At 34.3% G+C, this 13,308-nt stretch overlaps 1 protein-coding gene across 2 annotated transcripts in view; it reads right to left on the bottom strand.

Annotated features, from left to right (window-relative positions):
* Positions 1 to 3,888: 3,888 nt before the first annotated feature.
* The window catches only part of LOC137389838 (ubiquitin carboxyl-terminal hydrolase 10-A-like), a 31,149-nt gene continuing 21,729 nt past the window's right edge, over positions 3,889 to 13,308 (bottom strand). For both annotated transcript variants that reach the window (XM_068075967.1, XM_068075969.1), the window contains exons 9-14: positions 11,121 to 11,331; positions 10,501 to 10,763; positions 9,510 to 9,730; positions 8,602 to 8,833; positions 5,239 to 5,292; positions 3,889 to 5,000 (exon numbers count right to left, since the gene is read on the bottom strand). In XM_068075967.1, the coding sequence (XP_067932068.1) occupies positions 4,813 to 5,000; positions 5,239 to 5,292; positions 8,602 to 8,833; positions 9,510 to 9,730; positions 10,501 to 10,763; positions 11,121 to 11,331 (1,169 nt within the window). In that variant the 3' untranslated portion in view covers positions 3,889 to 4,812. The remainder of the gene's footprint in view (positions 5,001 to 5,238; positions 5,293 to 8,601; positions 8,834 to 9,509; positions 9,731 to 10,500; positions 10,764 to 11,120; positions 11,332 to 13,308) is intronic.

Below are 13,308 nucleotides of genomic sequence, written 5' to 3'. Positions count from 1 at the left end.
GGCCCCAAGCCGAGCTGTGCTACCCGGCGTTGCCCGGGTAGTAAAAAGTCTTTGGACAGAAAACTGATTTGTATTTAACATAATATAACAACATTTCTCATTTTAACTTTCAAACTACATATCATGAAAGAAGTGTTTTGTGTAGTTGAAATAAATTAAGAGAGAAAATAAAACAACTGTAAGGTTTTCAAACTTTTTCAAACAACTACAACTTTTAAACTTCATACCATGAGGAAAAGGTTTTGTGCAGGACAACTGATTTAAAAACAAATAAAGCAACTGTAAAGGTTTTCAAACCAATGTAATTTTAAAATTTCATAACTTTCAGCAATCTATATCTTTTGATATCGTATAGTGGAACCTTAGTTCTCGAACATAATCAGTTCCAGAAGGTAATTCGAAAACCGAGATGTTCAAGATCCGATACAATTTTTCCGATTAAAATAAAATAATGTAAATTTTAATCCGCTCCAAGGCAAGAAAACGACTTCGGTAAAGTATTTTTTCAACATTTTACACCATAAGCTGTACTTGTACCCGGTAATAAAAAGGTCTTTGCACAGAAAAACTATTTGTATTTAACATATATAACAACATTTGTCATTCTAACATTCAAACTAAAGAAGGTAACATGAGAAAACATGATAGGTAACCTATCATGAGAAAAGTGTTTTGTGTAGTTGAAATAATTTAAGAGAAAATAAAAACAACTGTAAAGTTTATCAAACTTTGTCAAACAACTGTAACTTTCAAACTTCATATTATGAGGAAAAGGTTTTCTGCCAGTCTAATAAATTAAAACAAATAAACAATTGTAAAAGGAATTAGATGTAAATTTCAAATAATTAGCAAGTAATAGCTAACTTAAGTCAGTTTTGAAACAATTACAATAAAAGATGATACGGCAGTGATACAATTATTACAAACTGAGATAACAAAATAAAATTCATGAATATGTTGAATTAATAGTAGCAATTCTTGCATAAAAATGTGTGACTATATAAAGGTTACTGTCCCACCAGAAACTATCCATCAATTTTTTGACTACGATGATACTAAAAAATATGACAGAATATCATAGTATTTTGTGGTTGAAATTTTATTAGAACAATGTCTGCCAAAAATGGTTGAATGAAAGAATAATATTAATAATAAAGATTGGAAACTAATCAAATAATAATAACAGTGATAGGAAAATGAATAATGTTTAAACTTCAAACACGATACTCAATTTATGTTTAAAGGAATGCAAGTTGAAATAATAACAACGATGAAAAAAACTTATATTATAAACTTCAAAAGTCATAAGAAGTTTATAAATGTAATGAGAGAATTTAAATTTATATATATACATGTATATATATATATATATATATATATATATATATATAAATATATACATGTATATATTTCTCAAAGTATGTAAATGTATGTAAATATCAGAGAGTGGAAAATAACTGATACTTGCAATCTTACACGATAAATCTTACAGTAATCTTACAAATGTATGTTGTAAAATGTGAAATTAATTACGAAAAACTAATTGGTTAGGTTTAAACGGAAACACGTGTAAGCTAATACATCTAGCTTACAACCCAGCGTTGCCCGGGTAATTAAAAAACTGAACAGAAAATTGATTTGTATTTAACATAATTATAACAGCATTTGCCATTCTACCTAAAACAACTGTGAAAGTTTTCAAACTTACTTTATCAAAAAACTTTTAAATTTCATATCATGAGAAAAATGTTTTGTGCAGGTCAAATAAATTTTAAAAGTAAAATGACTATAAAAGTGTTTAAATATAAATGTGAAATAATTAGCAAGTAATAGTTAAATTGAGTCTGTTTTGCTACGATTACAATATGAGATGATTTGGCAATGATACAATTAATACGAACTGAAAAAATAAAATTCGTGAATATGTTGAATTAATAATAAAAATTCTTGCATAGAAGTGTTTGTATAAAAAAGTTACTGTTCCACCAACAGCTATCCATCAAAACTCTGAATACGACGATACTGGTACGACGATATGTTATGTAAAAATAAAATATTGTAGTGTCTTTGTCTGATCGAAGGTGAGATAATCTAGATGCTATTCCTATTCGAAATAATACAATTGTCCGACAAGTAGTGACCTTAACAGCGATTTAGCAATTGAACCTTAAGAAAAACCAAAAATTGAAATTTCTGGCTTTTCTTAAGGTTAATTTCGTTCACAAAAACGGCATCGCGTTTCATAGAAAGTTTAATCGCCAAATTCTAATATCGAGAGAGTCTATTGTCGATATCGTTTTGCCGAAAACAAATTAGCCCTAATACGTCGAGGACGAAAAAGCATCGCGTGTAATGAAGCTAAAAGAAAGCCATCGAGTTGTAATTATTACGTCACTTTTGTGTAAAACCGGCAAACGATGAATAGGTTATGTATAGAGGCGCACTAATCAGAGATTCACGTTAATGCGCCCTAGATACCTAGTAGCGGCTAATAGTCCGAAAAGTACGGTACTCTATCAGACGAACACATACATACACACACAGATACACAGGCAACGATTGTCGTATATAGTTGATAGTCATTAAAAAAAGGTTTTAATTCTATCTCTACCTTCAAACACCTGAACAGATGTGTTGACTTAAGAAGATGTATGTTCAGTAGAAGACCGAGTGGTAGAAACACACATCGTAACATCCATCAACATTATCTCTCTGTGTTTTTACTTCTAATTAAAAACTTAAATGTTTGGAGTATTTGCTGATGTTGTATACCGGAAAGTACTTTGTATGTTACAAAATATTTACTCACTTTTAACATCGTTACATCAAAAATTCTGTACATGTCAGCAATTTTAAGTCAAAGTGTGGCCATTTTTGGTTGCAGGTATATTCAGAGTAGATCAGTTCCGGCGCTGTAGTCTATCAATGGAACATCTTACCCTTGTAAATTATTCTAAAAAGCCGTAATAAACTAAGCAAATGTCAAGTAATGCAGAACAATATTTCACAAAACAGAGGATATTTGTTCAAATTGATACAAAATTAAATGAAGTACTTTTTTCTTTGGTGACATCAATATTGTCAAAACACACAGCGACAATAAAAACTTTAAACCAGTTTTCACATATCTAACCTCCGAAGGAGAGAAATGTGACGGTCAGTTAATATACAGTATTATCTTACTAGAAACTCAGTAGCTTGGTAATCAATAATTCAATAACTTTTCAAATAATTTAATGTTTAACACTTATTTAAACTTACAAGAATGATTTAAATTATGAACAACTTGATTATAAATTTATTTTGTGCCTAATGGTTGATAAACTAACCTTTAGACTGCATAAATCTATGGAAAAAGCAATTGTTGGAATGTGCATGTTACGACATTATCAACAATAAAACTACCTTATTCACCATGGAAGTTTTCATTCCACAACACATATATTATGATGAAATGTGGCAACAAGATCCTTGCTAAAGACCAAAGATAATACTTTGCGTTTTATTGCTGAAGTGTCTGATTCAAGTCCTATATTATAGCATACACATAGTTTTATGTCATTTACAACTGTATGCTGTGTATATTTATATATTCCAATACAAGAATGATGTTCTTCTAGTGCAGGTTTCAATTCTTCAGTGCAGGTTTCATTTCTTACTTGTGTTACGAATAAAACAGGCCGAGCGGAAAACTCCAGCCATAATCTTTAGCCAACAAATTCAACCAACTATCTAAACTTGCAGCAGCTAACATCTACTTTTTCTACACTAGTTAGAGCATCTAGTAACAAGGGTGAAACAATAAAATAGTATATTTATTGCTAGACTATTCTGGCAATAAATAACCATTATTCAAGGCTTCCATCTTAAGGTAAATGAATGAAAACCTTATAGCAGTCTTTCCCACAATGTATTATGTACAGAGAAAGTACAGGCACCTAGTGACCTGAGCAATGAACAATTACATTATCAAATATCATCAAAACCAACTCACAGTTTGTAGAAAATCTCAAACAAAAGTTATTGTGATTGAAAGAAGACAAAATCGCAATCTATAAAATTTTACTCAATGAAAAGGATTACTAAAGACAAGCATGGACAGTTTAGATGCATAATACTGTAGCAGTAGTAGATACAGCAATCATTTTAGAGCAGGCAAACACATGAACGTGACACACAAATTTTATAGATGTAACCAAGCTCATGCACACTAATATTTATTAACATATTCATAGACGTAACTCTGCTAATGCACACTAACATTCAATCAATTTTCATAGACGTATCTTCATCGCCCACTATTTACTCATTTTTCATAGATGTAACATTGGTCATCCCTAGAGTAGTATTTGCCACCCAAAGGGCAATCACCATTTGAGTAATTATTAATATCACTGGAAGAAATGAATGCTAGAGATGAGGACTCAGTGTTTGTCACAATTGAATATTAAAGAAAAGAGAGAAATATGAATGACTGGATGAAAGTGTCAGTGATACCATATTTGGGCACGCAGCTGATCCAGAATCTACTCATACATATACCAAAATGGCTAAAATAACTATCAATATACAAAAATGTCTCTAACTAATAATTACTGAGACTGTGTGGATGCTGCCTGCTGACACTCTAACAAACAAAGATAATAGTTATAGTAGTTTTGTACTTTCTAAAACTCAGGTCCAAAGTCTCTGGTGCCTGATAATTTGTAATTGTATATATAGTGGAAGCTTATCGTATACATTGCATGACACGTAGGAATTTCCTTGTTGCAAGGAGTCGTCTACTCTTTCCGTCCACTATCCTATTGAGCGCTATCTACTATCAGCGCGCCTGTAGTAGAGCAAATACGGAACACAGGGGTGTTTTGACTTGAATACGTCACTCTTTTCAATTAAACTAGTTGAGTTGTCATCAAAGCGCACCCAACTCTGTACTCCTGTGTGATAGACATCTGTATGATAGTGACCACCGGTTGTCTTTGCTCCTGAGTGATATACCACTGTAAGTACAAGAAAGCTTTATTAACCACAAATAGCTTGATACAAGAATCAACACCACTGAAGCACACTTCATCTGTACAGCTAACAACATTTAATTGAGGTAAAACTATTTAAATTTAATTTGTATGAACAGAAATAAAATAGAAAATTATATTATCTGTATCTCAACTGACAACCAGCTATCACTTCTTTTGATCTTACTTTCCATGTTCACTATGAGGATAAGGAAAGGATTACCTGCAAAGAGCTTGTATGACCTCTGACCTTTTGGACCATATTTAGCCAAGAGCTCTGAAATTAAAAGTAGCAAAGACATATATGGTGATCAGCGTAAAGAGACGTAACAATGCGGATAACAGATACTTCCTGACAATTTTGTGTCATTGTTCATTACGAAAGATAAAAACTGTTACAATACGAATTTTAAAAAAACAATTTTTCTAATTAAATACTAATTAAATACTAGCAATTCCTACAACTACAGAAATATTGTAACGGAAGACAATAGTCGAGCCCGGGGCCAAGGAGCCCACCACCACCGATTGGCGAGGCTGACACTAAGAAGGCGGCCCTTCCGAGCTGCTAGGGACTCGAATAGGCCTCGCGAAGGAGACCAAACCGGACGAAAGTACACCCGGCCGTCAGCTGGTAGTAGAGCTGGACCGGCCACCGAACCGGCAAAAATGAAGACTGAACTGTGACTCGATAGGATCTACCCAGAGGGTAGAGCCTATCGACACGCATCGTATAAAAGGAGCCAGAAAACAGGGAAGATTCATTCCATGCAGTTAATTGTATGCACATTTTCACTGTATTTATATATATATTGGAAAAAATATATTTGCCTTATATACTCAAATTAGTGTGGTTCCTTGTGGGATAGTAAAAGAACACAACAGACTCCTTTACAATGTTTTGTGCTTAAAACAAGCCGACAAGAATGAAAACATGGCAATAGATGTTCTGTTGATATCAATCGGACCATGAGCTTGCAGCGACGACACTCAACTATTTGTTAACAAAGACCTGTTATATACGCATAATACGTGGAGGGCATTTACTAACATGTTTCATTTGTTAACAAAGACCTGTTATATACGCATAATACGTAGAGGGAATTTACTAACATGTTTCATTGGTTAACAAAGACATGTTATATACGCATAATACGTGGAGGGGACTTACTAACATGTTTCATTTGTTAACAAAGACATGTTATATACGCGTAATACGTAGAGGGAATTTACTAAAACGTTTCATTTGTTAACAAAGACCTGTTATATACGCGTAATACCTAGAGGGAATTTACTAAAACGTTTCATTTGTTAACAAAGACCTGTTATATACGCATAATACGTGAAGGGCATTTACTAACATGTTTCATTTATGGAAGGGACTGCGATTTTTGCTTGGTAGTGATAGAAGCTTTTATTTAAGACAGCTTAACTAAAAACATTCGCGTTTAATATTTTCGTGTGACAGAATTATCTATTCCTACTTAATGGTTCAGCCTTTGCAGGGTAAAAATACGCATGAAAAGATTAGAACAAATAAAATACTAGAAAAAAAAGAAATCTCTCGTATACTCTACCATATTTATGAACATCTGAATTCCTTTTCTCGATGAACCTGATTATTCACAAGCGGAAATAATCAGACCAGATCACATTCACACTAATGCGTAAGTACAATCTCGGTCTTCAAATACTGGCACTGAAGTCCAAATACGAGCTGAAAATCAATCCAAAAAAATCTTCATCTACTTACTAACTGAATGCCAGGCGTTGAACAGGTATTAAAAACAGCTTATGAACAGTGGTGGGTAATGTAGTTGTCTGTTACTTGCCATTAGCCTGGCACATTGCCAATGACTAATGTGAGTAAGCTACTATCTGTTTTGCTAAGCTCACTAATAAGAGCCGTGAGAGCAAGCTTTAGTGATGTTACGGAACGCTTTGAGTTCTATGCCTATTTTAACAGAGATAACGACTCATATTGCCTAATGAATCCATTGTATTTCATGTAGCTTAATTTGGTTAGGTTCTCTCCTGGTGAACAGGAGGTTCCGAGTTCAAGTCCAGCATGAAGTGAATCTTTCATTCCTAGATTTTAATAGCTATAGCTGGACTGACTGAACAACGACAGACTTTGAAATTTATATATAGATTATTATGTATGAAACTCGCATAAAAAATACAATAAGCTTAGAAAGCAGTTTATGCGTTCGGTGTTAAAATGGTGGCTCATGCTCAAGGAAATACTTTCTATTTCATGGATTTTGACTTTGACTTGATTTTGAATTTGTTTTTTGCCATACCATAACAAAAGGTTTTGTTGAAATTAAAGTTTTGTGATTGGTGTACTGATTGCGACAAAATAACAAAAATGTCCATATGGTATTTGCCAAAATACCTCCCACAATGCTGGAACGAGATATAATTTGCTCGCTATCTCAGTTCAGCGTTTTTTATTATACTTCCGTTTCATTATTATAGTAAAAACGAATCCGCAACCAGATAGGTAAAAAAGTTTTAGTGGAAAGTTTCAAGTTTAGTAAAATATCTACAGAGTTCTCCAAGGTAAGAACTCCCCGAAGTGTGTACTGCACATAGTACATCATGTTACATTTTCTTGCAGATCATAGCAACTAAATACGCTACAGTTATTGTAGGTAACTATAGTTACTAAAGTTAATATATTACATGCTAATAGTAATAATAATAGTTTCATATTTACATTTAAACACTTTTACATTTTTATTTTTCTTACAGTTGTTTTCAACAAAACACTTTTTTCATGATATGAAGCTTAAAAGATAGTCGTTTGAAAACTTTTATTACAGTTGTTTTATTTTTTCCCTCTATTCATTTGAACTGTACAAAAACACTTTTCTCATTTGAAATCATTCAAAAATTCAAAATCATTTGAATACTTTTACAGTTGTATTGTTTTTTGTCCAAATTTATTTAAACTGTAGAAAAACACTTTTTTCATGATATGACGTTTAAAAGTTACAATGGTAAATGTATATGTTAAACAAAAATAATAAATGAGTTACTGTTACAGTTACTGTACAGTCATTAAATTAATAAGTTTAGTTGCGTTTTGAAGTGACAAAGGTTTGAGGTTGGGAAAGTCTTGAAACGGAGTGGTCAAGTTACTAGTATTTCACACATCGCATAGCGTAAAATTCCTATAATCTGAATGTAGTCAGAACAGATGTATTTACAATAAGTTGTGGGACGAATTTACATCAACTGTATCAACTGGTTTTTAAGTGTTCATTCAAATTTGGTACTTAGGTACATGAACAACTAACAATCATCACAAGTTCTTTGTAATCAATGATGAATCAGCATCCTGCAAGCTGGGCTAAACCAACGAACGATAAATCATTTTTGTTAAATGAAAAATAGACATATGAAAACTTACAAAATTTTGTAAATAGCTTTATTGATTAGCGTTAAATAGAAATTATTACCGGGTGTTACAGATTATTTAGTAGATTTGTCAACTGTTTTTGTTTGTGCTTATTCTGTTTTAGGAAATTCTATTTTTTCGACAGCAAAAAAACAATGGAAAATTAAAAACAAAACAAACCTTTGTCGAACTCGAGGGTATCATTGAAGTTCATTTCATGGAGAACCTTCTGGGACCCACCATGCTTGTCATAGACGAAACACTTGAGATGTAAAATCAGTATAGGTGGGAGGAGCTCGAATGTAAGTTTCCTGTGCGCATTGAGCTCTTGTTTAGTTTGTGGGCATGTATAATCATCTATTGATTCTTTACTGACAAAGGCATGGAGTGCCTCCTCCACGGTCTTGTTTGTCTGCACACATAAAAGACACAGAACTAAATAAGATGCTTGGTTTATAAAACATCTCCAAGTATCTTAGCAGGTTCAGCTCACAGAGTCAACTCTTTCAACTCTGTTCAAGGAAAGTTAATTGTTATCCTGATATACAACATATTTATTAAAATAACACATCCATCTACTAAAAGGTATGCAATAGCCATCTACAGCTACAATGCATTCTATTACAGTAACTGTAAACTGAATATTAAGCTGGTTGGTAGATTAATTGTATCATATTATTATCATCTTATTATTACCGTACTTTTCGGACTATTAGCCGCTAATCTTTTCTAATGTTTTGGGCCATGCGGCTTATATAAGGGTGCGGCTATTGTTTGGATTTTAATTTCACCGCTCGGAAAAGAAAAAACTTTGCTGGTTAATATGGAACAGTGACTAACGGCACTGTTCCGTTTTAACCAGCAAAGTTGCTGCCGTGTTAAAAAGCACCGCCCTGAGTTCTGCGGCCTATACAAAAGGTGCGGCCTATGTATTGTTTTATTGTTTGTTTTAAAAATAAAACAGAAGCAGCTTATATACTGGTGTGGTTAATAGTCCGAAAAGTACGGTATTATCTATTTATTTTTATTTATTACATTATTTAGCTGCGAACCAGCAGTGGTATCTAAAAATACTTGTATCATATTACCTGCACATTTAGAGGTACTGTGAAAAACTGCTCGATGGTAACAGACTCATTGCTACCGGTGTGCAAGATTGATCTGAGCTGACCCCCAAATATATTTAAGATGGGCGTGCGTATCTTGTCCACATTGCTGTGGGTAACAGCAGACTTATTCCGTTGCCCGACCTGTCTCCATTCTCCCTCATCATCTTCCTCCGCTGATGAAGGATCGTGGCCATTGACAACTGCAATTCAAATATTCATGTTAACAATGCCAATGTTAACATAGCAAATCAAAATTACATGACATATAGGAATGTTATTTATAAAATAGTAAAATACTACTAATCCTGCTCAACAAGAGACGAAGCAAACACAACGACCCATTCAAATTGTCATCGCTAAAATTCTTATTTGAGAACGTGTTTCTCGAATTTAATGCTTTTTTTCATAGTAGTTGCCCACAAGCCCACACTTTGGTAATATATTTGACTCATCCACTATTGCCCATCCAAACTTTTTCTTGTACATGAATCTTAGATTCCTGACAAAAGTCTGCCTTGCAGCAAGTTTTCTGTTAGAATCATACATATTATCAAAGGTGACAATTTTGTTCTTTTGGTGAGGTGGACCAATATGATGAAGTTTTGTTTTTTGTTCTTTCTTTTGTTAATTGTTGCACGTATTGCCGACGACAACAAAAAAACAAGTGCTTTTACTGATGGCGTTTTTGAATGTCGTTTCTTCAGCAACACATCGCCTGCTTCTGATGCCGACTGAACTATTAGCGACCAAACGATTTGAGCTAGAGAAGGGGTCGACTTATATGGAAAGTACACGTAAATCAAAACAAAGATTTTTGAAGCAAACATTAGACCTCGATTTATAGTCCGGGTCGACTTGTACACCAGAATCCAAGGTATATATACCATCAACAGTGCCGAAACACCAACACCAATTCTCCAGAAAACAACAACAGTTTTCAAAATTATTCACTCATGAGACACTAACTAACCAGGAGAGTCGTGTTCTTTTCTGTACTTGTTGATAGCTGTGACCATTTCCTCATTCATCTTGTTCAGGAGACACGTCAGGAACTCCTCGGCATCTTCCTGTTTGCCCTTGGTAAACATTGCTTCCGAGTTTGTCATTGCTTTGAGAACGTTGTAGACTGAGCTCGGCTCGAATGGCTCCCCAGATCTAAGTTCCCGCCTTTTCTTGGCCTTCTCCACCTGTTTCTCAGGCTGCATCACCTCAAATGCATTCACGAACTCAACCCTGCAAGGTTGGGGACACATATTTGCATCACACATTTCGAACTGAAGTTTATGTCAAGAAGAGACGGAGTTAAAGTTGTCATTCCTTGTTAGCTTAAACTAGTTTCATAGTCAGAGAGTTCAGTTGAAATTTGGACTAAACGAATAGAATTAATCCCAAAGAATTGAAACCACAACTACATAAATCAAATCAAGCTGTCATTTGCTATAGTGACTCAATATCATATTTCAGTTTTAATTAAACAGCAAACTAGCGATTTGGACAAGCAAGAAATTTTATGCTAAGAATACAAGCTAGAAAGACAACAGGGAAACAGAACAAGTGGAACAAAAGGTACTAAGCACTAGATGTACTCACATGGCATCGAGGACTGGCATGGAAGATTGTCTAGCAGAAATATTAGAGAGAGGTGGATATGCAGGAATGGCCTTGAGGGTGTGGTAGAACGGTGGGCAAGCGAGCAGTGCCTGTAGAGTGGAGTTCACATAACACCAGTTGGTCTTGTTGATGAGTCGTCTGGCGTGCAGAGGCACGGCCATAGGGTTGATAGTCAACTTCTCCAATAAAGCTGTCAACAAGAGAACACAGAGTGTTACTGGAAGACCATGCAGTTGTATTGGAATCAAATAGATACATGGATTAGTAGCATCTATCCTTCGTTTTTTGGTGACATCATTCCGTGAGTGTGTGACCATGAATTATCGTCGTCCGCCATCTTTGTAGACAGTTTTAACCATTGAAAACAAAAACCTTCTGCAATAAATTTTGTGACCGACCCTGTTGTTTGCAAATTTGTTCAGCCATGATGAACACTTACTTCCAGAGAATCATGATATAAAATCGACATGGCAACAAAAGTACTATTCAATAATGCAAAGTAAACGAGAAAGGCGCTTGTTTGTCTAGAAATACGGTGGCGTTTCCGTGAATCAGCGCATGTGCCCTCGAAATGATGACTCGATATGATGACGTCAAAAGAAAATGAAGGATAGTAAGGAAATATGTGTTTATGACAATCTAATTACCAGTTTTGAAGTTTGTTTTACATTTAAAATGTTAAGTTTCAACAAGGCATCTTTGTTAACAAATAACAGTGCTCAAAATATACCAACTTTTCACTGGTTCATAATCTAAAATAAAGACAGAGAGGGGCGGATATCGGTAGATGACCAGTTCAGTTCTACTCCCTGCAAGCTCAGGCAGTAAGTTTTTATAATTTACAACATGTGAAATTTCCAAAAACAGCAATTTATCCAGTTACTGGAAAAATGTCAATTGTTGCAGCAGATATTATTCACCTTCCTGACTAAGTACTACTGGTGTTACTGGATTTAGAAATAAGCAAACGTTCTAAGTTTTTTCGAGTCAGGCATTATTAATTGTAGAAAACTTCAACATTTTTTTGGCAATTTATGATGATAAAGAAGCTGCAGATTTTCTGGCCCATTACAAAATTCACATTTGGCGAAATTCATGTTTGTAATGGGAACCACAAAATCGGAAGAACTAGGAATCACAGCATAAGGTTTGTGATTACACTGAGATCTTTTTCAGATATATCCTCCATACAACGCATAAATAAATACATATTACGTTAGTCCATTCCGAGGTCAGCTTCATATGTTAACACTGTTGTACATGTGAGCCTATGAGGAAGTACTGCAAGTGTAAACTGAGATGGAGATTGTGTTAGGGGCAGGTTCAACCTACTCTACATTAAACTTAGTTTCTGTCATGAGCAAGTCCCTCTGGTCATGATCTAATTGCTTAGATTTGATATTTCCCGAGATTTTCTAGAATACTGAGATGGTTTCACATTGCCTCCCTCAGGTTGTCTGTAAGGGTTGGCTCCCCTTAGCACAAAAGCAATTAAGATCACTGACCTAACCTGCAATTTGGCATGAATATAAATTTATAAAAACAACATACTGTATATAGGCGTGTATAAGTCAAGTTTCTGGGAGCCGATTTTAAGGTAAGATGTTTAGGGTCGACTTACACATGAGTAATGTTAATGGGCATGTTGCTGCTGAGTCAAATAAAATGTGAATATGAAAAGACAACTCCGTTATTATACATGCAATACACAAACTGCATTGCGGTAGGAAGCCTTAACAAAAACTCATAATATAGGTGCTTTACCATATGAACGTTTAACTTACTTCCAAGAATTATATCAAATATCTGTGAAAATACGGTAAATATTACCAGTAAACAAGCTTACATGAGGCATGCTCAATCATAACATGGCAGCAACCTGTACTGCATCGTTTTGCGGTACTACCTCCGGCCGGTTTGGAATGTAACATGTAATACATTTTGAAAGAAGTTAAGAGAAGTTTGACAACGGTAATTTCCGAATAAAATCTAGTTTTTATTCCGGAATAGCAAAATTGATTCAGATTCGATATAATTATTCCGCACTATTCTGCAACAGTGGAGGTAACGTATACATGAGTAGTACCTATAATAATACAATTTGGGTCTTGAAATACCCATCGACTTATACATGAAAGCGATGAATACACGATTATATGCCGCATAC

This window comes from Watersipora subatra, chromosome 3 (assembly GCF_963576615.1).
Source record: "Watersipora subatra chromosome 3, tzWatSuba1.1, whole genome shotgun sequence".
In the NCBI taxonomy this organism is placed as follows: domain Eukaryota; kingdom Metazoa; phylum Bryozoa; class Gymnolaemata; order Cheilostomatida; family Watersiporidae; genus Watersipora; species Watersipora subatra.
This window is presented reverse-complemented; position numbering and strand designations above follow the sequence as displayed.